The sequence below is a fragment of the Hyperoodon ampullatus genome (assembly GCF_949752795.1).
Source record: "Hyperoodon ampullatus genome assembly, chromosome: 1".
NCBI lineage: Eukaryota > Metazoa > Chordata > Mammalia > Artiodactyla > Ziphiidae > Hyperoodon > Hyperoodon ampullatus.
This window is the reverse complement of record NC_136914.1, coordinates 121,670,674-121,691,087: the sequence shown is the minus strand read 5'-3', so window position 1 is coordinate 121,691,087 and position 20,414 is coordinate 121,670,674. Positions and strand designations below refer to the sequence as shown.

The 20,414-nt window shown below is 43.5% G+C and overlaps 1 protein-coding gene across 1 annotated transcript in view; it reads right to left on the bottom strand.

Moving 5' to 3' along the window:
• The window catches only part of EGLN1 (egl-9 family hypoxia inducible factor 1), a gene marked incomplete at its 5' end in the record, with an annotated part of 56,524 nt that extends 38,675 nt beyond the window's left edge, over positions 1 to 17,849 (bottom strand). The window contains one exon of the mRNA XM_079709706.1: positions 16,932 to 17,849. Within this exon, the coding sequence (XP_079565832.1) occupies positions 16,932 to 17,849 (918 nt within the window). The remainder of the gene's footprint in view (positions 1 to 16,931) is intronic.
• Positions 17,850 to 20,414: the final 2,565 nt, after the last annotated feature.

Below are 20,414 nucleotides of genomic sequence, written 5' to 3'. Positions count from 1 at the left end.
TGTACATTTGGGTTGTTTCCTATTTTTGAGGATAATGAGTAATACTCAAGTCTTTATGTGGACATGTTTTTATTTCTCTTAGTAGATACTTAGGAGTAGAATACTTAGATATTTAGGGTCATATGATGAGTCTGTATGTATTTAACTTTTTGGGCAGTGGCTGACCTGTTTCCCAAAGTAACCGTACCACTCTGCATCCCCACAAGTGATGAAGGAATGTATCAACGTGTAAGGATTCCAGTTGTTCCACATCCTTGCCCAAAAGGTGGTATTGTCAGTATGCTAAATTTTAGCCATTTTAGTGTATATACGGTGTTTTTTCATTGTGCTTTTAATTTTCATTTCTCTAATAACCAATGATGTTGAGAAGCTTTTCACGTACATGGTCATTCACATATCTTTTTTTGTGAAATATCTGTTCAAATCTTTTGCCCTTTTTTCTGTTGGGTTGTTTCCCTTCTTATTATTGAGTTATAAGAAAGCTTTCTATATTCCAGATAAAAGTCTTTTGTCAGATATGTTTTGTAAATATTTTCGCCTAAAAAGGTCTTTTTTAATGGTGTTTTTCAATAAGCAAAATGCTTTAATGTTTAAAGTCCAACTTGTCCATTTTTTTTTTCCTTTATCGTTCATCCTTTTTTTTTTGGTCCTAAGAAATCTTTGCCTATCTTAAGATCATAAAAATTTTCTCTTAATTTTTCTTTTAAAAATGTTTATGGTTTTAGGTCTTACATTTAGGTCAGTGATCCACTCTGAATTAATTTCTTCTGTATGAAGTGAGGTAAGGGTCATGTTTACTTTTTCCATATGGATATCCACCTATTCCAAAACCATTTATTTAAAAATAAAATAAAAAACTATCCTGCATTGAATTAGCTTAGTGTCTTTGTAAACAAACAAACAAACAAAATCAATCGATGTTTTGAACGTGGGTCTATTTCTGGATTCTTATTCCTGCCCATTGACCTCTACATCTATATCTATTATTTCTTTGACATTATTTAGGAATGTGTTTTTCAATCTCCACATATATGGGATTTGCAAGATTTCTTCCTATTATTTACTTCTAATTTAATTCCACTGTGGTCTGAGAACGGCCTCTAAATGATTTCAGTCCTTTCAAGTCCATGGAGACCTGTTTTATGGCTCAGCATAGGGTCTATTCCCCACGTGTGCTTGCAAATGTGTATTTTATTCTGTTATTTCGAGGAGCATTCAACAGATGTCAATTAGGTCAAGTTGGTTGATAGTGTTCAAATCTTTCATGCACTCTTGTTGATCTTCTGCCTGCTCGGTTCTAACAATTACTGGAACGAAGTACTGAAATCTCTACCCGTAATTTTTAATTTGTCTATTGCCCCTTTCTAGTCTGTCAGTTTTGGCTTCATGGATTTTGAAGCATTGGATTATTTTTATTATCAGAAAACATATAAAGTCACAAACAAAGGAGCAATCTCTCTTCCCATATGTAAGATCTTTACAGTTAACATATACATGCAATTCCCAAGCTGAAAAGATAGCAAGCATGAAAATTACCACGTATATAATCTATATTATTAAAAGTATTGTATAATTCAAAGAAATTACTCTTCCATATCTCGATAGCATGTATTTCTATAAGAAAAATACAGATATGGATACATGTAGTTTAACTTTGCTTTCCTCTCAATTCTTTATTTTCAAATAAGCTTTATTTTCTTTGTAAACAACTAAAATAATTTTGTCCAGTGTCAACATAAAAAAGCTACTTCCTATAATATGTAAGTAGAGTAGTTCACATCTTACTGGTTTCAATTGTTAAAAATGACCAATTTTAGGAAAAATGTGGAAACTACAAGCAATTTCTTATATCAAGGACAACGTGAGCTTCTTAAAATGTATTTTTCACTAGAATCACAATTATTATTATGAATTGAATTCAACAGTGCAGACACCAAAGTAATGCTATGAAATGGTAACAGCCACAAGATGATACTACTAAGAGTAAAAGAAGACATAAAGCATGACTGAAAAATAGCTAACCCCAAACACCCACCCCCATTATTTTAGGGAAGGAAGAATTAACCTCTCAGATTTTGTTTTAAAAGCCTATTAACTGGGCTTCCCTAGTGGCGCAGTAGTTGAGAGTCCGCCTGCTGATGCAGAGGACGCGGGTTCGTGCCCCGGTCCGGGAAGATCCCACATGCCGCGGAGCGGCTGGGCCCGTGAGCCATGGCCGCTGAGCCTGCGCGTCCGGAGCCTGTGCTCCGCAACGGGAGAGGCCACAACAGTGAGAGGCCTGTGTACCGCAAAAAAATAAAATAAAAATAAAAGCCTATTAACTTATAGCCTATATGGCAAATAAGGTAAATACTAATATCAACAAATCACCAAACAATCTAATCTATGTTTATATCAATAAAAACTATAAAATAAGTATAAATTCATTTGTGTGAGATTTGATCGGATCATTTTATAGGTACTAGCTCATCTGTATACACAACTAGCTCTTAAAAGTAATTAACGTCCAAAGGTTTCAATTTTTTAAATGCACGTTAAATAATTCAACTCATGATTATAAATAAAATATTTATTGCCATTTGACTTCATTCTGCTAAAGGGGAGAACATGGAGAGAGAAAGAGCCTTTGATCAAGGTGTCCCTCGGACTGAGCTATTTCACTACCCATGACGTAACACAACTTCTGAAATTCTGTTCAAGGTGCCGTTATCAACCGACCAGTTTCTTTTTTCACAGTGTCACGGCTATGTACCAACTGCCTAAGCAACAACAGATTCCTCTTAATTAAAAATAAGGTTCTGGTATTCCGTTAAAAGCAAGTTAAGAATTCTTCATCTAAAACTGAACTTTACTGTGTAATGCTAAGGTTAACCAACACAACAAACGGGGCAAAGGTGGGGAGTTAAGGACTGTCAAGGCCGTGGCCTCGGGATTTCAAACGGCACTGATAAGAGCCAGAATCACCTTTTTAAAAAGCTTCTTACAATAATCAATTATTCAACATATCTTCTGTTAATCAGGTCAACGTTATTCCCATTTCAGAGGCGAGGAGAGTGGGAGGAGTGCTGAGTGCCGTGCTCAGAGCCAAGAGAGCCCGACGACACGCATCCGAAGTACTGCCAGCAGGTCCTATTCCCACTCCTGGCTTCTGTCAACAATCACCCCTGACTCTAGACACTCCTGAGATGAAGAAACACCTGCAAGAATCTTTACATCAAAGAAAAACCTTACAGTTATTACAAGATAAGAATGAAGGACAAATTATTCTTACACGTATTAAAAATATTTTCTACCAAAACTATCAAGAGATCCTTCATATCTAACAGTTATAGCAACTATTTTTAATAAAAACAAAACCAACCAATATGAGTTCTAGTTTCATTTTTGTTTTAAGGGCACTCCTCCCCTGCTCCCCCCCACCGCAGTCCTGATGCTCTATTATTACCAAGGTTTTTATTTTTAAAAAAATTTAGATGGGGGCTTCCCTGGTGGCACAGTGGTTGAGAGTCTGCCTGCTAGTGCAGGGGACACGGGTTCGAGCCCTGGTCTGGGAGGATCCCACATGCCGCAGAGCAACTAGGCCCGTGAGCCACAACTACTGAGCCTGCGCATCTGGAGCCTGTGCTCCGCAACAAGAGAGGCCGCGATAGTGAGAGGCCCGCGCACCGCGATGAAGAGTGGCCCCTGCTTGCCACAACTAGAGAAAGCCCTCGCACAGAAACGATGACCCAACACAGCAAAAATAAATTAATTAATTAATAAACTCCTACCCCCAACATCTTCTTTAAAAAAAAAAAAAAATTACACCAGGATTAGCATAAACTGAGCCTGTTGCCTTGTTGAACAGCCTTACCAATCAATAAGGCAAAGATAATTCTGACGGTCTATGTTTAATCTGATGTTTAAAAAAAAAAAATTCAGATGAATCTTACTCAAATGTCAGTTACAAGTTAAAAACAACAAAAAAGCAAAATACACATGCACACATGAACGTGTGCAGTGGGAACAGGAAACAAGACAGTGTAAAGGGAAAGAGGGAGAAGAGAAAGAATCACAACCCAGTGTTATTTATTGGTGATAAAGGATCTCAGTCTTTTATGGCAAAACTGCACATCTAGAATTCTAAAGCAAGGATAACCTAGCAGACGTACTTGCAGAGGTGTGCCCTCTGGGAAGGCATTCTCCCTAAGGTCATGGTTTCCATCCTGGTACACAACAGTTAACTTTGTTTTGTTATATAGCCAGCTTGTACAAGGCAAACATCTTTCAGAAGTCTGTACATCTATACCACTAGACCTAAGTTATAATCTAATATCCTTTATCTGGGTCTCCATAACTTAAAAATTGACTACTATCATGGAGGGAAAAAATTCAAAGCAGAGTTCTGTGGACATGGGGCAAGAACAGCAACTGAATAAATATAGAAACCTCACTCAACCATAACCAGACACGAAAAGGAAAGGGGGAGACACGAAAAGCTTAAACTGTTTTTTGTTTTGTTCTGTTCTTTAGAACTCTTCTTATAACGGGTTCTTACTGTACGGTCTATGGATGGGCTTTAGTATAAGCAAAACATGCATGCATGTTCATTTTTAGGGTGAGAAGGTGCATGGCTACAATTAGATTCCTAAAGGGGTCCAGATGCAAAACAAAGTTATGAACTACAAGTGTATATAATTACCTTGAAACAAAAAGTATAAACTATTGGAGAGGGGCGCTATTTTATTATCATACGTGATTTTTAGCCAAAATTTTCTTCATTGAAGAAATTTGATTCCAAATACTCTGGACTGTAACCACCCAAAACTATGCCCATTCTTTGCACATAAATTATCTGTGGTAGATATTAAATCTCAAGCTACTTTCCTCCAACTAAAAAACTGTTCTCAGAGAATGAAAACACATTTTAAATACCAAAATCAAGCGAAGTTGGAAAGTGAAATTCTTTTTAAGGATAAAAATGTAAATGTAAATACAACTCCTTTAATGTGATCTAAAATTCTGAATAAATTACCAAATACTAAAACCAAATCAAAACTATGATAATTTTGCTCTTGAAAAATTTTAACTTTGCACATCAATCCCATGGTATAGAAAATGCTGAGCTTTGTGTCAGCTTGCTAGGCACAAGCTTCTCTCCTAGGTCACAGAGGAGAGTATGTAAGAGGTCACTTTCAACATCGTGTCTATTATGCAGCTTTGTTTTGAAATGACACAAGTTCCCTGGGGATTCTCACTGGTGGGGATGACGGAGGTAAGACATACATACATGCACTCTGCCCTCGAGATTCATGGATGTGCAGGCTTCTACCAATGAGTAACCTACCAACTGACCGTGGGCCAAGGCAATGGCTAAAACTTCATTTCACTTTCAGACCTTTCTCCCAGTACTTGGAGTTAAAAATAGTTTAGGCCATGTTGGCCTGGGTTATTTTTATCTGGAAAATAGGGACTGGAAATAGCATAGTAAGCATAGAAAGGAGAGTTGACCACAATAGGATGAAAATGCTCACAGACTTTCAAAAAGTCTTACTGTAGTTTTAGAAAATGGATAGAAAGAGGGGAAGCAGAGGTGAGGTACGTGGCAGGTTGGTTGAGGGCAATTCACTAAGTGTTAACATATGAATAATAAATAACCAGAACAACAAAAGGTGCTTTGTGTAAGACCAAAGAGTATATAATACAGCTCCCCTGCTCTTATAACTTTCTGGAGAAGATACTTCAGAATAAAAGATATACAAAATTTTTGAGAAAAGAGAGATCAATGGAGGTTCAGAGTTCAGGAAGATACGGGGGATGGGACTTAAGCTAGATGCTAAGGGACGCATAACATCTGAATCCTGGGAGCATAAACCAGTCAAAGAACTCACAGACATGTTGGGAGGAGTGAGAAGCGAAGCAAAAAGGCAGAAAATAGTCTGGATAGGTGGGGTGGGCCTAAGTAGCTGGGGAGCATTAAGTGCCTAGGAATCAAATTGTATCCTTTAAATAAACCTCAGAAGAGTTTTGAGTAAGATTTTTGTAAGTGTTAGTAAATTTATATTAGATAGTTGTAGGTGGTACATGGAGAAGAATGAATTAAATAATAATATTGTATAACAGTCCAGGTATAAAGCGATTAAAAATCTCAATTAGGGTGGTACAGTGAAAATCCAAATATAATACTGAGTGCCTGATGCAAGAAGCTGAGTATATCAACATGAGTAAGACAGGGGTCTTATCCTAATGTGGCTCACAATTGTGGAGGAAACCCACCACTGTCGAAAGTGTTCCATCAGTGATAAGAAGTGCCACAGCAACAGACAGGACAGAGGTATAATTCTGCTTAGAAGAACTGGGGCAAGAAGTAGGCTGGGGAAACCTCCCTACTACCTACCTTTCCACACAGAAATGCAGAGGTAGAAATGCAGAGAGAGAGAAGATGAATGCAGTTCAAGGAACCTGCAAGTAGGCTCCAGTGGCTGCAGCAGAAAGTACACGATGCGAAATGAAACATTCCTTAAAACAAATATCTGTATGGCATACCAAGACTTGAAGGGGAAACATTTTTCAAGCAGCAGAATGATATGATCTGTGTTTTAGAAAGATAACACGAGAGGCAATGGATAGACTAGACTGGAAAGGAAAGATACAAAAAGAAAAAAAGTAGGCTTTTCTAATGATCTAGGACAGAGACAGAAAGTGTAAATGGGAATGAGGAACAAGACACAGGAAATCATTTTTAAGTGAGTAAAATTTACATACTGATAAAGGAAAGAATGTTCCTCTAAAACATCATGCTTTTTCAGAGTTGAAGACTTTCACTGGACTTATTCCACTGAAATGAACTCACCCATCGGAAGTCTGTCTAAATAACTGCTTCTTCAAGGACACCTTTCCTGGCCTGCAGAGCAACCTAGGTCTCCTCTAACATGCTCCCGTGGGCTCCAGTACATCTCATAAACATCCATCACACATGGAACTGCAGGTTCAGTGTCATCTCCCCCTCAGACAATGAAACTTGGGAAGGGCAGAGAGAATTACCTTGACCTGGGCATCGTGGTACTGTCAGTGCCTAGCACTGATCCGGGCATGTATTAGACACCGCAAATAGTTGTTGAAAAAATAAATGGGTTTTGCAAACAGGTTCAGTTTTAAACCTGTTCTCCCATTAGAGAGCCCCACCAACCCTGATCCCCTCCAGGAAGAAACTTCAGTCTTAACCATGCTGGGTTTGCAGTACTTGTAGAACATCCAAGTGGAGACGTCCATCAGTCCTTTCCAGATGCCAGGGTAGTGGACGGTCAAGGCCTCTTGAACAAAAAGCCCGACAGCTGAATCCACGGCTGCTCTCCTCCTCCTCCTCCTGTTATTATAGTTACAGCTAATATTAAATGAACACTGGTAATCTGCTGGGCATTTCTCATGTACCTCACCTATCTCTAAACAAACCTTATTGAATTAGGTACCATTATTAACCCTAATATACTGATGAGAAAGCGATACTTTAATTGTTAGGAAGTTTGCCTAAAATCAGAGAGCAATTAAGTAGCAAAACAAGAGCTTGAACACCGGCAAGCTAGCTTAAGAACTTGGGCTTCCTCCAGCACATAAGATCACCCAGGGAGAAAAAGATATAGACCAGAGCAAAAGGAGAAGACAAACCACAGACCATTAAAACTATCACTTCAGGGCTTCCCTGGCGGCACAGTGGTGGAGAATCCGCCCGCCAATGCAGGGGACACAGGTTCGAGCCCTGGTCCAGGAAGATCCCACATGCCTCAGAGCAACTAAGCCTGTGAGCCACAACTACTGAGCCTGTGCTCTAGAGCCCGTGAGCCACAGCTACTGAGCCCGCATGCCACAACTCCTGAAGCCTGCGCGCCTAGAGCCCGTGCTCCCCAACAAGAGAAGCCACCACAATAAGAAGCCAGCGCACCGCAACGAAGAGCAGCCCCCGCTCGCCTCAACTAGAGAAAGCTGGCGTGCAGCAACGAAGACACAACGCAGCCAAAAATAAATTAAATAAAAATAAATAAATTTTTAAAAAACCAGTATCACTTCAGGGGCAAACACTATAAAGGAAGAAGCAATTTAAGAAATGGTATTCACCCCCTTGTGTAATTACTTCCCCTCGAGTGTGAAATGAACCTAGTGACTTTATCTAACCAAAAAAATACAGCACAGGTGATGGGATGTCACATCTGTGGTTAAGTTACAAAAGTCTGGGACTTCAGTCCTGATAGAGAATTCTTTACTGCCTTTTTGATTTGCATACTTGGATGAAGCAAGCTGCTGTGTTGGAGAGGCCCACATGGCAAGGAACTGAGGTCCTCAGTCCAACAACCCATGAGAAACTGAACGCTGCTGATAGCCACTGAGTGAGCCTGGAAGCAGATCCTTCCCCATTTGAGCCTCTGGAGGAGACCACGGACCCTGGCTGACACCTTGACTGCAGCCTCGTGAGAGGCAGCGAAGCAGACGATGCCGCTAGCCTGTGCCCAGGTTCCCGATCTACAGAAACTGAAATAATAAATGTGTGTTATTTTAAGTCACTACGCTTTGGTGCAACTTGTTACATTGTTACATAGCAACAGATAACTAATATAAGCTGAGAAGAAAAGTCTAGAAATATGGATGCTTCAAGTTCCCCCTCCATGTGTCTTCTCACAGTGCTGAGCAGAAAGCTAAGAACTGAGCTTCAAGAAAAAACTACAGTTAGAAGCTGAGAAAATAAGGAAAATTCTGAAACATATACTGAGAAAACAACACTTGAAAGGCTCAGATCCAGGCTAGTAAACGAGTGATCAAAGATTTTAGAGGTGGGGTGGTCAACAGTGCTACTGAAGCAGCACGAAGACCTGGTCTATGGGGGGAAATCACGCAATTTTCTAATTAAAAAGTAACTTTCAAGGGTGTATTTCAGAGAAGTAATGCTAACAGAAGTCAGTGGAAGACATAATAGAAGGTAAAAAAATACCTAGAGATAGAATAAAGGATAATTACTGACAAAACTATGGACTCAGAACCTCTAGTTACCATCTACAGATGAGAGTTGAGTACCAATATTAATGAGAAAAAATTCAGATGTGGTCAATCTTTTAATACCCCAAACTCCTGATTAGACTCTTTCAATTAACTGGCCAGATCTGACATTTCCCATGTATACAAAAATCAGGCTGAAACTTGAAGTTGTTTGAATTAAGTTGAGATTATAAGGTTCCTCTATTCTATAGCTCAAGTTTGACCTTTCAGGTTTTAATTATTTTTAATCATTTCATATAGAGTATTTTAATGTTTACCCATACTTCTGTGACCCTCCCTTACCCTAGAGTCAAAAGCAAGGTTTCCTATGCTTAAAAGGCCTGGACACTATATTATAATTTTAACCCTATCACTTCCCATCTGATAGGTGGTACTTTTATTTCTAATTCCAGGGTCAGGCTCCTCATCAAGGGGATGAGAGCTGTATTTCTCTGCTATCTTTTCAGATCCCTAAAGTATCATAAACTTGCCCCTTCTTTTCCTACTAAGCTATCACAGAGTTGTTTACATCTATATGTCAGGAATTATTTTTGATATTTTATGGTCATTCTACCTCTTCTCAATTTTCTACAATAGCTTTAACTTCCAACAGCAAGTTTAAACAAAGATGTTCTATTTCTAATTTTATTTTGAAATTTAATCTAAATCTATGCTTGTCTCTCATGTTGAACCATTCAATTTTCTCCAGTGTTTCCCTAAATTTCAGAATCTGTAATTCTTTTGACACGGATTTGTATCTACAAGCCATCTTAAGTGAGCAGTTCATGTAAGAGAGCACAGACCTATTTGTTGACAGCACCAGAAGTTCAGCAAGATGTCCTGCAGTAATTCCCGCAGGCAGCCCCAGGGGCAGAGCTGATGGGAGCGTACTGTGCAAAGAAGCCATAAAGCCTCTGGAGAAGAAAGGATGGCGCTGTGAGGTCAACAGCAGTAGCAGCAAGCACAGCCAATTTGAAGGAATGTGGACAAGCAGAGCATGGAACTTTTCTCTTCTGGATTGAGCTGCGAAATAAGTGTCAACAATCTGCTATAAATGGAAACTGAAAGAGCGGGGCCAGAGGAGAAAAGCAGGAGGGTTGGAGCAAGATGAAGTAATAATTATCTCCTTCCAGTTGCTCAAGCCAAAAACCTGGAGACATTCTCAACTCCTTCCTTTCTCGCATTCCTCCCACTAGTCCATCAGCAAATCTCACTGACTCTACTTTCAAAATATATCCAGAATCCAACTAATTCTCCACAGGTCTGCAGCTACTGCTCTCATGTGAGCCACCACCTCCCGGGGCCAAGGCTGCTGGAAGAACTTCCTACCTGGTGCCCCTGCTTCCACTCTTGCTCCCGCACAGCAGTCACAGAGATCTCCTAGAACAAGCTCTCCAGGGGCCTCCCGTGTCACCCAGGATACAACCCAGAGTTCCTGACACAGCTTACAGGCGAAATCCTACATGAACTGACCTTACTTCCCCACCCCCGCTTCACCGACCCCATCGCCTACCATGCTCTGGCTCGTTCCCTTCCCTCTGCTCCGCTAGAGACGCAGTGATCTCCTCCTTGCTATGTTCTGAACATGCCAAGCACATCCCACGTCAGGGCCGCTCTATGTGCTATTTAATAGCTCTACTTGGAATGTTCTTCTCCCACGTACCCCTATAACCCAGGCCCTCACTTCATTCAAGCCTCTACGTAAATATCGTATTACTTTATCAATCCTGTATAAAAGAAAACCCCCTGGTCACTCTGTCCTTACCTTGTTTATTTTTTTGTCTTAATACTTACCACCTAATGTGTCACGCACTTACTCATACATCTCTTTATTAACTGTCTCTCCCCGCCCCTCACCTGCCTCAAGTGAAATTTAAGCTCCATGAGAATGGGGGCATTTTTGTTCTCGTTGTTCAGGTATTCCTAGCTCCTAGGACAGTACCTGTGCATGCAAAGTACTCACTTCATGTCATTTGTTGAATCAACGAATGAAAAGACTATCAAAACAAGACTCAGAGAACACGGTAAGGAGAAGCCAAGAGTGCGTGCATTTTGCTTTGGTGAAGAAACGGGGTTTGGGGCACTGAATAAAGAAAACGAGAAATCCAAACCTAAGAAAACTTTCCGGTGATTTCAGCGAGCAAACAGACAGAGGGTACAGATACTATCCAAGCTCTTCAGAAATAAAATTGTGGCTTGGTTCTGGGAAAATGTGATAATGAAACACAAAGCATTCCAATAAAGATGGCAGAACAATTCAGAGTCTGGGCTAAGAAATACAGGTGTGAAATAAACCATTTTAAGGGAAGACTTCGGTTAATCATCTGTCAGTTTTTGTGGTTGTTTCTTTGTTTTGTTCTTTAGAATAGAAAGTTTTTAGCTGGAACAGAAAGAGGCAAAGACAAGCCATGAATATGGTTCAAATAATCATCTGAATGCCATCCTGTGGTCACAAACAACGTTTCAGGTGCAGAAACAAGGGCATAGTGGAAAAGGAGGTAAAATGCAAATGCAGCACTAAAATGCATCTATGAAACACTGATCAAGAATGTGTGCAAACGAAAGGGAGACTGAAATATTTGGTGTTGCTTTAAAAGCCTAAAGAGAAAAATTAAATAAAAACAACTAAGCTGATAACATCAATCCAAAGGCATACTGGGAAGGCACAGGCTTCAGAGAACATGCTAGAAGATGAACAAAGACAGACTTCATGCCTGATAGGGGGAAAGTGGGGAAAGGAAAACAGAGAATAAACATTTAAATCAGAAACACAGAGCAGAAAGACAGTTCCAACTAAGGAAATAACAGAGAGTGGGCCTGCTTCAGGGAAAATGGCTTCAACAACAGAGGAAAAAAGGAGGTAAATAAAGAACATCTAGGGAGATTAGGGAGGAATTATCAAAAGGAGGAAACTTTAAACTAGAATGTCAGATAAGCCAAACTGTAGAGTAACAGGAGTAAAAGGGAAAAGAAAAGGAAGTCATAAATGTTCAAGCGTAGCCTCAAAAATGGCATAAAAGACACCAAAATTAGTTAAGTGGGAACACGTGATTTTTACACGAGATGTAGCATTAAGGTGCAGATACAAGAATGAAGTAAATCACTAACCAGCTCTCTGACCTTGAACAAGGCACTTAACCTCTCTGGGACTTATTTCCTCTGTTTAAAAAAAGTGTGTGTGTGTGTGTGTGTGTGTGTGCGCGTGTGCGTGTGCGTGTGCGTGTGTGGTCAAAAATGGGTGATCATTCTGAAGTCTTTTTTCCTTTAGCTTATTAAAGAGGAAAAGACAGGAAAAGCACAGAACTCTTTTAAAGAAAGAAATCAGAAAAGTAGAAAATTTTCTAAATGAGAAGAGTAAGTTAAGGACACTTCTGCGTAGTGCTTTACAATTTAAAAAGTGCCTTTACATGCAAGATTATATACATTCCTCACAGCAAGCCTGAGAGACAGAAAAGGCAGGCATCATTTAACACCATTTTCCAAATGGAATAACTGAGGCTCAGAAAGCTTAAGCAACTGGCTCAAGGACACAGAAACAGTGGCACATCCAGAATCCAAGCCAGGTTTCGGAGCAGCACAAAGTCCACTATCCTTCTACGTTCAGATGCTCTCCTGTGTGACTAAGGTTTTGCAGGAAATTTTTGTGGCTTATTAGGCGGTAGATAAGGGAAGAGCTATAAACATTTCTGAAAAACCAACAACCTGTTAATTTAAACTAAAATTCCTTTAGAATTAAAGAAGTTACCATATGTGTAAACTACACGTACACTAATTCACCATACAAAATGTGTTCCTACAAAGTTGAACTTGGTTCTCACAGCCTATTAAGACCACTCTTTCAGTCCACTTGCTTCTCTTTTAAAACAGTAAAGCACTATGCAAAACTGCTACTATGGAAGTTGTAATATTTTCAGCCTTTCTGAATACAGAATAATTGACTTTGATCTTGAACTCTGACGTAGCTATTAAAACATTAAACAAGCTGCTTCAATTAGTACATCCTGGGAGCCAAGAGTATAGAGAAAGTGGCAGAAGTAGATTGAGAAGGCAGTTTTGTTCGGTTTTGTTTGTAACATCTAAGAGGACTGACACCACATCTCTATGGTAGTGATAATAAAGGATCAGGTCTTTCCTTATCCTACCCTTTGCTCTAAAAGCCATAATCAGCTAGAGCTGCCCAATTAACTGCGGGACTGGGGAAAATCTCAGGAATAGAATCTGCTGCTTATTGGTCTTATTTTATCCCTCCTTCTCTTTATGTACATTTTAATTGAACAGAGTAAGTTTTAGACAAAATTTCAAAAACATGTATGATTCTAGTAGTTTTATTGTAACAGGCAAACGTCTTCCTTCAGAGTGGTTAAGAAACTCCAACTGAGTGCTTCCCTAGTGGCGCGGTGGTTAAGAATCCGCCTGCTAATGCAGGGGACACGGGTTCGAGCCCTGGTCCGGGAAGATCCCACATGCCAGAGCAACCAAGCCCGTGCGCCACAACTACTGAGCCTGCGCTCTAGAGCGCGCGAGCCACAACTACTGAGCCCACGTGCCACAACTACTGAAGCCCGCACACCTAGAGCCTGTGCTCTGCAACAAGAGAAGCCACCGCAGTGAGAAGCCCGCACACCGCAACGAAGAGTAGCCCCCGCCCGCCCGCGCGCAGCAACGAAGACCCAATGCAGCCAAAAATAAATAAATAAAACAAATAAATTAAAAAAAAAGAAACTCCAACTGAATAGTTGCACATTTTCCCAGGATCTGCACTCCTCTGCATTCTTCTTCCCCTACCCCAAGTAAAGGCACCTATGATTTCTTACAGCCCACATAAAGCTACTCCTCACAAATCAGCAGGCCGTGACTCCTTCCTCTTGGACATCGCTGCAAGTCTTCTTGATGGAAGAAAGGGTGTGAGAAAGGATAAAGGATCCAAGGGCAGTTTAAGGGCAAAAAGGGGGAAAATCCCAAAAAAGGATCAGAGAAAGTGGAAACTGGAGCTCAGTGGCCACGATCATGTTCCTGTTTTTTTCCTGTATTTCTTCATCTTTCTTTTGTAGTTCCTCTTTTAAAGTAGCTGGACAAACAGTGGCCAGATAAGCGTGCTGGAAGCAGAAATTTGGGAGAAATCCAAGAATATACTGAATGAGCCACAGCCAATTATAAATTATACATCATCTGATTACCAGGCCGTGACATGCACAAAGACCATACAGAACAGACAGTGTAAATGAAGAACATCAAATCTCGGTCAGAAAACCTGAATTTAAGTCCTGGTATGCAACAGGATTTCCAACAAGTGACCTTTCCCGAGGCTCACTTTCCTCATCTGTAAACAGGGATAATACACCAACGACCTAAATATTTTAGAGTTGCTGTGAAAATCTATGTGAGAAAAAGATCACACAGTTGAGGCAAATACCTTTTAAAATCACTATAATGTCGTAAAGGATAATAAAACCCTTAACTGAAGACCCTCTCTGCAATCACATATAGGACCCATATTCTGCCTCTCTTAGGAGTATAAGCATGATCCAGGCAGATAAATTTAACTGGCTTTTCAGTCACTATCTGAAACAAACACTGTAATAAAAGAAGTTTCTACAGTCCAAAGATAAACTACAATTATTCACATACAAGGCTAATGCTCTCACGGTCAACAAAATATGTATATCAAATTTGAGTTCCAATAGTGTGCTAAGTAATCTACATCTTCTCATTTAATATCCTACTCATATCCAGTGTAGTAGAAAAAGCACAGGGCTTGATGTCTGAATGACCTTAAGTTTGAATCACAGCTAGGTTATCATAAGTGGTAGGCCTTAGGCAAGTCGGAGCTAAAATATCCTCAGATGTACAGTAAGAATAATGCTACCGATTTCATAGGATTAAAATTACTGTGACCACGTCTGTATTGAGCCTAACCTGGTGCCTAGCGCACTGAGGCTGCTCAGTACATGGTGGCTGGTAATCGGACTGCCTTTCCATTCCCCCAAAGCAAGCAGCTTTAGTTTCTTTTAACAATGCTTAAACTACACAATCAAACAAGATTCCCAAAACCTCTCTCAACCAAGAAGTACAATGAAAGGGATTCCCTAAAACCACTCACAGATCCTGAAACTGTGTCCCTAAAATTAATGTAAGCATAAGATCAAAATCTAAAGAGTTTAAAACCCATCCTTCCTTCACATGATCTGTGTAGTCAGGTGATCTAAAGCCTCAACGGCCCTTCAACCGCTGGCACTCCTGAGGAAAGAAGTGGCTATTCTCTAACAGCCTCCCCATTAGGAGGTCCTTTTGTAAGAGCTAGGCCGACTGCTGTCCCTTCCCTGAGAAGGGCAGTTAAAAACAGGAAGATAGGAGAGAAGAGGATTTAGCTTAACTTGGAAAGCTAAATTAACTAAGGAAAGCAGAGCAAGGAAGATTCAGGACGTTATCTTCTTCGTGACTTCGCCTGAAGCTTGTGCCCCAACTACATACATACTTCGGTCAGTTTTGTACAGTTACATTAATATGCCTTCAAGCTTTTTCAAGCTTTCCTTCCTCTAGGGTTTATGGCTATATTCAGATTCGATCTGTAACAAATTAAAAATATATATACGTACATAAATGAGAATTGCATTAAAGACCGAAGCTGGCATTTAATCAGGCTCTTTTTTCCTTTCAGCTTAGTGTTAAGCAAGTGTTCACCTTTTTTTTTTTTTTTTTTTGGCGACCATATGATATTAAGACACGTGCCTTCATCCAGCAACGAAGCAGCAATGCGTAAATGAGACTTTACATTGTCTTTTCCCACCAAATTTTCCCGTTTAGAACTTTCTTCATTGCGTACGCCTAGCCTTTTGGGCAGGCTGAGAGTCACGCATAATGACTGTCAAAACAGATGGTTTGACACACACAAAAGGACTACTGGGAACAGTCGGTGTCTGTGTACAAACACCCACGTGTGATGATCTCCTCAACAATCTCCTCAAACTCACAAATTCAGACAGAGATTGATGGTGGAGGAGGGTGGAGGAGGGTGGCCTGGAGTGGAGCTGGATACAAAGAAAAGATTAAGATCTGGGGAGTGAAATGGAAAGACAGTACAGAGAAGGAGAGTCTATCATCTACCATACTGAGGAGGGAAGAGCGATCCGACTAGGTAGGAACGGAAGAATCTGCTGGGGATCAACTACAATAGTCAAGAGAAAACAAAGATTTCACCAAACCGAGACTTAAGAGTGAGCCAATTCCATGGGGTTTTTGTTTTTTTTTTGTTTTTTTTCCAGGAAGCTACAAAACAGTTCTTTTTCAACAGCGGGATTATACTAACAAAAGCAAATAAAGGAAACCTATGCTAAAAATGTAACCTACCTATACTGTGCGGTCTGAAAACGGAAATACTTCTTCCCCCATTTAGCAGTGGGTTTCAAAACAGCAGGGACGAGGGAGAGGGATGAGAGCTGTAAGAGGGGGAGGGGAACAGCCAGGCTCTTCCTGAAAGTAAGGAGCCTTCGGCCTAAATGCTTATTTTACATGTACCTTTCTGTGGTCAGCTGGCAGGTTCCTCCTCACTGAACACAACATTCGACTGTGGAAGTCGGAAGCTTATGAGTGGTTCAAAGCCCACGGGGAATTTAAGGGCCGCTGCAAACACAAGGCTGATGCAGAACCAGCACTTGCTTCGGGTAGCACTCTAATAATCCCCGTCGGGCGCCTAGAGCTCCAGCGAGGTTTGACCCGACTCACTGTGCAAGGGAAAAGAGAAAACTGCAAAGTTCAAGGAAGAGCCTAAGTTTAGCCAGAAGCCCGTGCAATCAGACGCAGAAGTGTGTGAGCCGGCAGGAGGTGGATGCTATCCGTTTGCTCCACCGGGTGCTGCACAAGAAGGAAATCCCTTTTGCACACAGACACTGCGTTCCCTCGCCCCGCGCCCACTCCCGGCACACACTTACTTTCGTCCGGCCATTGATCTTGTAGTTGCCCAGCTTCCCGTTACAGTGGCGGATCAGGTCGTCCATGCTGCTCATGAGCAGCCCGATGGTTTCGCAGCCGGGCTCCTTGCCCTCGATCCAGGTGATCTTATCGCCTCGGATGTCCTTGGACGAGTCGCTCTTCTGGCTGACCAGCTGCCCGTCCGTGAACTTGCCGGTGTCGTGCAGGGCGCGCACCTCGTCGCCGATCTGCTGCCCCGTCTCCTTGCCCAGGAAGTCGTCCACCACGCAGATGCCGTGCTTGTTCATGCAGGGCACGATGTACTCCAGCGCCAGCTTCAGCGCCGGCAGCGGCTTCGTCTGCCCGTTGGGCCGCAGGCCGCCGCCGTGGCTCAGCGCCTCGCCCGGCGCGCTGCTCGGCGGGTACAGGTTCGCCTTCTCCTGGTACAGCGACGAGCGGGCCAGCGGCTCCTCCTTCGCGGGCTCAGCCTCGGCGGCGGCCGCCGCCGCCGGGCCCTGGCCGCCGGGCGCCGCGCGAGGCGGGGACGCGGCCACCGCAAGGTCGGCCGCCGGCTTGGCCTTCGCCTTCGCCGCGTCTCCGGCGGCCCGCGGGCCCGCGGCCTCGGCGACGGCGGCGGCTCTGTCCCGGCGCGGCGCCGCCTTCCTGGCCTCCCTGGCCACGGCCCCGGCGGCCCTGGGCGGCGGCGCGGGGCCGGGATGCTGGGGCTGGCCCGCTCCAGGGACGAGGGCGCCCTCGCCTCCCTGGCACACGAGCTTGTGCTTCTTCCAGTCCTGGCGCTGATGCTCCTTGCTGCAGTAGAAGGAGCTGCGGCAGCGGCTGCAGCGCAGCAGGTTCTCCATCTTCCCGCACAGCTCGCAGTACTGCCGGTCTCGCTCGCTCGGGCTCGGCCCGCCGGGCCCGCCGCTGTCATTGGCCATGGCGGCGGCGGCGGCGGCGGCGGCGGCGGCGGCGGTAGCGGTACAGGCGGCGGCCGAGCAGGAGGAGTGGCGGCCGTACGGCCTCGCCTGGGGCCGGGGAGCGGGCGGAGCGGCAAGGGCCGTCACTGCGCCATGCACCCGCCGCCCCTCGCCTCGGGAGGCCGGCGCCCCGCGCCCTCGGCCGGGCCGCTTCCTCGTCCTCCGGTCCCGCCGCGCGGCGCCGGCCGCCGCCTCAGCGCCTCATCGCCGCCGCGGGCTGAGGGAGCGCGGCCTGCGCGGCGGACGGCGACCTCCGCTCGGGCACGCGGGCCCGGCGCGCGAGACCCGCCGCCTCGGCCGCCGCCGCCTCAGCGTCCCAGGCGGCCCGGCTCGGCCCGGGGAGCAGCGCAGGGCGTGCGGGCGCCACTCGCTCTGCGCGCTCTGCACGTACACCACGGCCCCGCGGCGACCCGGGCGGGCGGCGCGCGAGGGCGGGGGGCGGGGCAGGGCGAGGGGTGGGCCGAGGGGGCGGTGGCCGCGCGCTCGCGCTCGGGCGCGGGCGGCGCCCGGGCCGCCTCCGCTTTCCCGCACTCGGCCGGCTGGGCCTCGGAGCCCGATCTGGCGCTCTTGGCGACCCCGCGAACTGCGTCCGGGGCGGGCCCGGGACGCTGCTGCGGCCCGCCCGGGGACGCCGAGGGGCAGGCCCGAGAGCGGCAGGAGGGAGGGGGCCGCGCCGCCGCTGCCGGGCCCGCGCCCCGGGCGGTACCGACACCTGCTGGGCAGAGCGCGGCCGCGAGGTCGCCGCGGAGCTGGGCGGCCTTAATATGGCTGCTGTTTGTGTGCGGCTGACTGGGTGTGTTCCAGGCGCGCTCCAGACTACGTTGCAAGGTGGCTGCTGCCACCGTCGTGTTGCATCGGAGGAAACGGAAATTCAGAGAAGTAAAGTAACTTGCCCAAGGTCACGCAGAACTGGGACGGAACCCAGAAACCAGACTCTAGGATTCCAAGCCTCCTTTTTCCATTACGCCAATACAGCCTGTATTTCAGGAAGGCCCGAAATTGTTAAAAAACAAAACTAAGTATTGCTGCGGTGTCAGTCCAAGCCCCTGTGCCCCGTTTGAGCTAAATTTAAAGGTACTGAAATTCGATGCTTTTTTTTTTTTTCCACCATTTTTAAATCCTGTGAAATCTTGCGGAGTTTAAACCCTCGTGAAAAAATGTTTGGCTGCCTAGTCGACTAAGGTAATCAAGGCTCATTTCAGGGTCCACATTCAGGCACTTAAGCTCAAACTGCTGGAAATGCTCCTGAGAAGTGGATCTGGCCGGGGCGCGGGGCGGAGGGAGGGCAAATGGGCATTACTGCATTAACGATTTTTAAGTTTAAACAGAAGTATCTCTTATTATTAGAATTTGTGCTATGCTGATGAGTACAATTCTTTCTTTTATAGTACATAAAAACCTTACCAGAAATAAGCCAAGAGTGTTTCTTTCCGCCCTGCCATTTATTTTTGGAATAAAAAGGGCTGTGACTGCGATGTTCACCATCTTTATTGAGCACCTGCTAATGTGGGAAATGCTGTGCTGGGCTTGTGTACCATCTGAATAGACTGCAGGTAACTTCAGCAGTCCTTGAGATGTTAGCCTTCCAGATTAACAGCACAAGAGCTGAAATGTGTAAGGTTAAAAGCAGAATAATATAGGGACTTATAAACCACTTTGTAAAATATTTTTTAAAAAACTAGCCTGAATCCAGAAACTCTTCATCAACTACACAGAACTTAAAACTGTCATTAAATTCTGCCATATAAATAAACAGTACCCTGGGGATCCAATCTGGTGAAAGAGGACAGTAATTCCAATTAGCTTGGCCTTTGGAAGACAGATAAGTTCCGTGCAGGGGGCAGACGTGTAAACAAATAATGACAACCTAGAGCTCAGAGTAAATGCCCTAAGAGAGGGTGGATAGGATGGGATGGGAACAAAGAAAAAGGAATTGCTAGCCCTGCCCATTGCACTAATCAAGATTTCAAATCGATTAATTTAGAAAGTCTTAAAAAATGGCTGAAAAAGTTAGCTTTTAAAACGTTTTGACATACGTAAATTATAAAAGTAAAATATAATTTCAATACAAGTGAAATCTGACTTCCTTGGCCTCCTTTCGCTGTAGTAATGATAACTGATTCTTAAGTATTCTCAAGTTTGCTAGGGAACACTCATTCTACAAACACTTGATTCTTCTAAATTAAGTTATTTGTAGATATTAAAAGTAGTCCAGCAATATCTTTAAAAATTACTATTTAGGTCTGCGGCATGCAAAGAAGTGTATTTACATCTCTCTATGCTTTTTTCATGTATTTTCATTGATATCTACCTAAAAGATGAGGTGTCCGTATCAAAACCTTTATTAGCTTTCATTTTGTTCCAATTAAGTATGCAAAATCACAAACTTAACGTGTATCTTGAAAATACTTAATTAGTCAAATGTGACACTTTCAAATTTTTCATGAATAGAACAAATATAAAATGTTGTTTCAAATACTTCCAAAGATCTATGATTTCAGAATTTTCACTTATTCAGGTTTAATA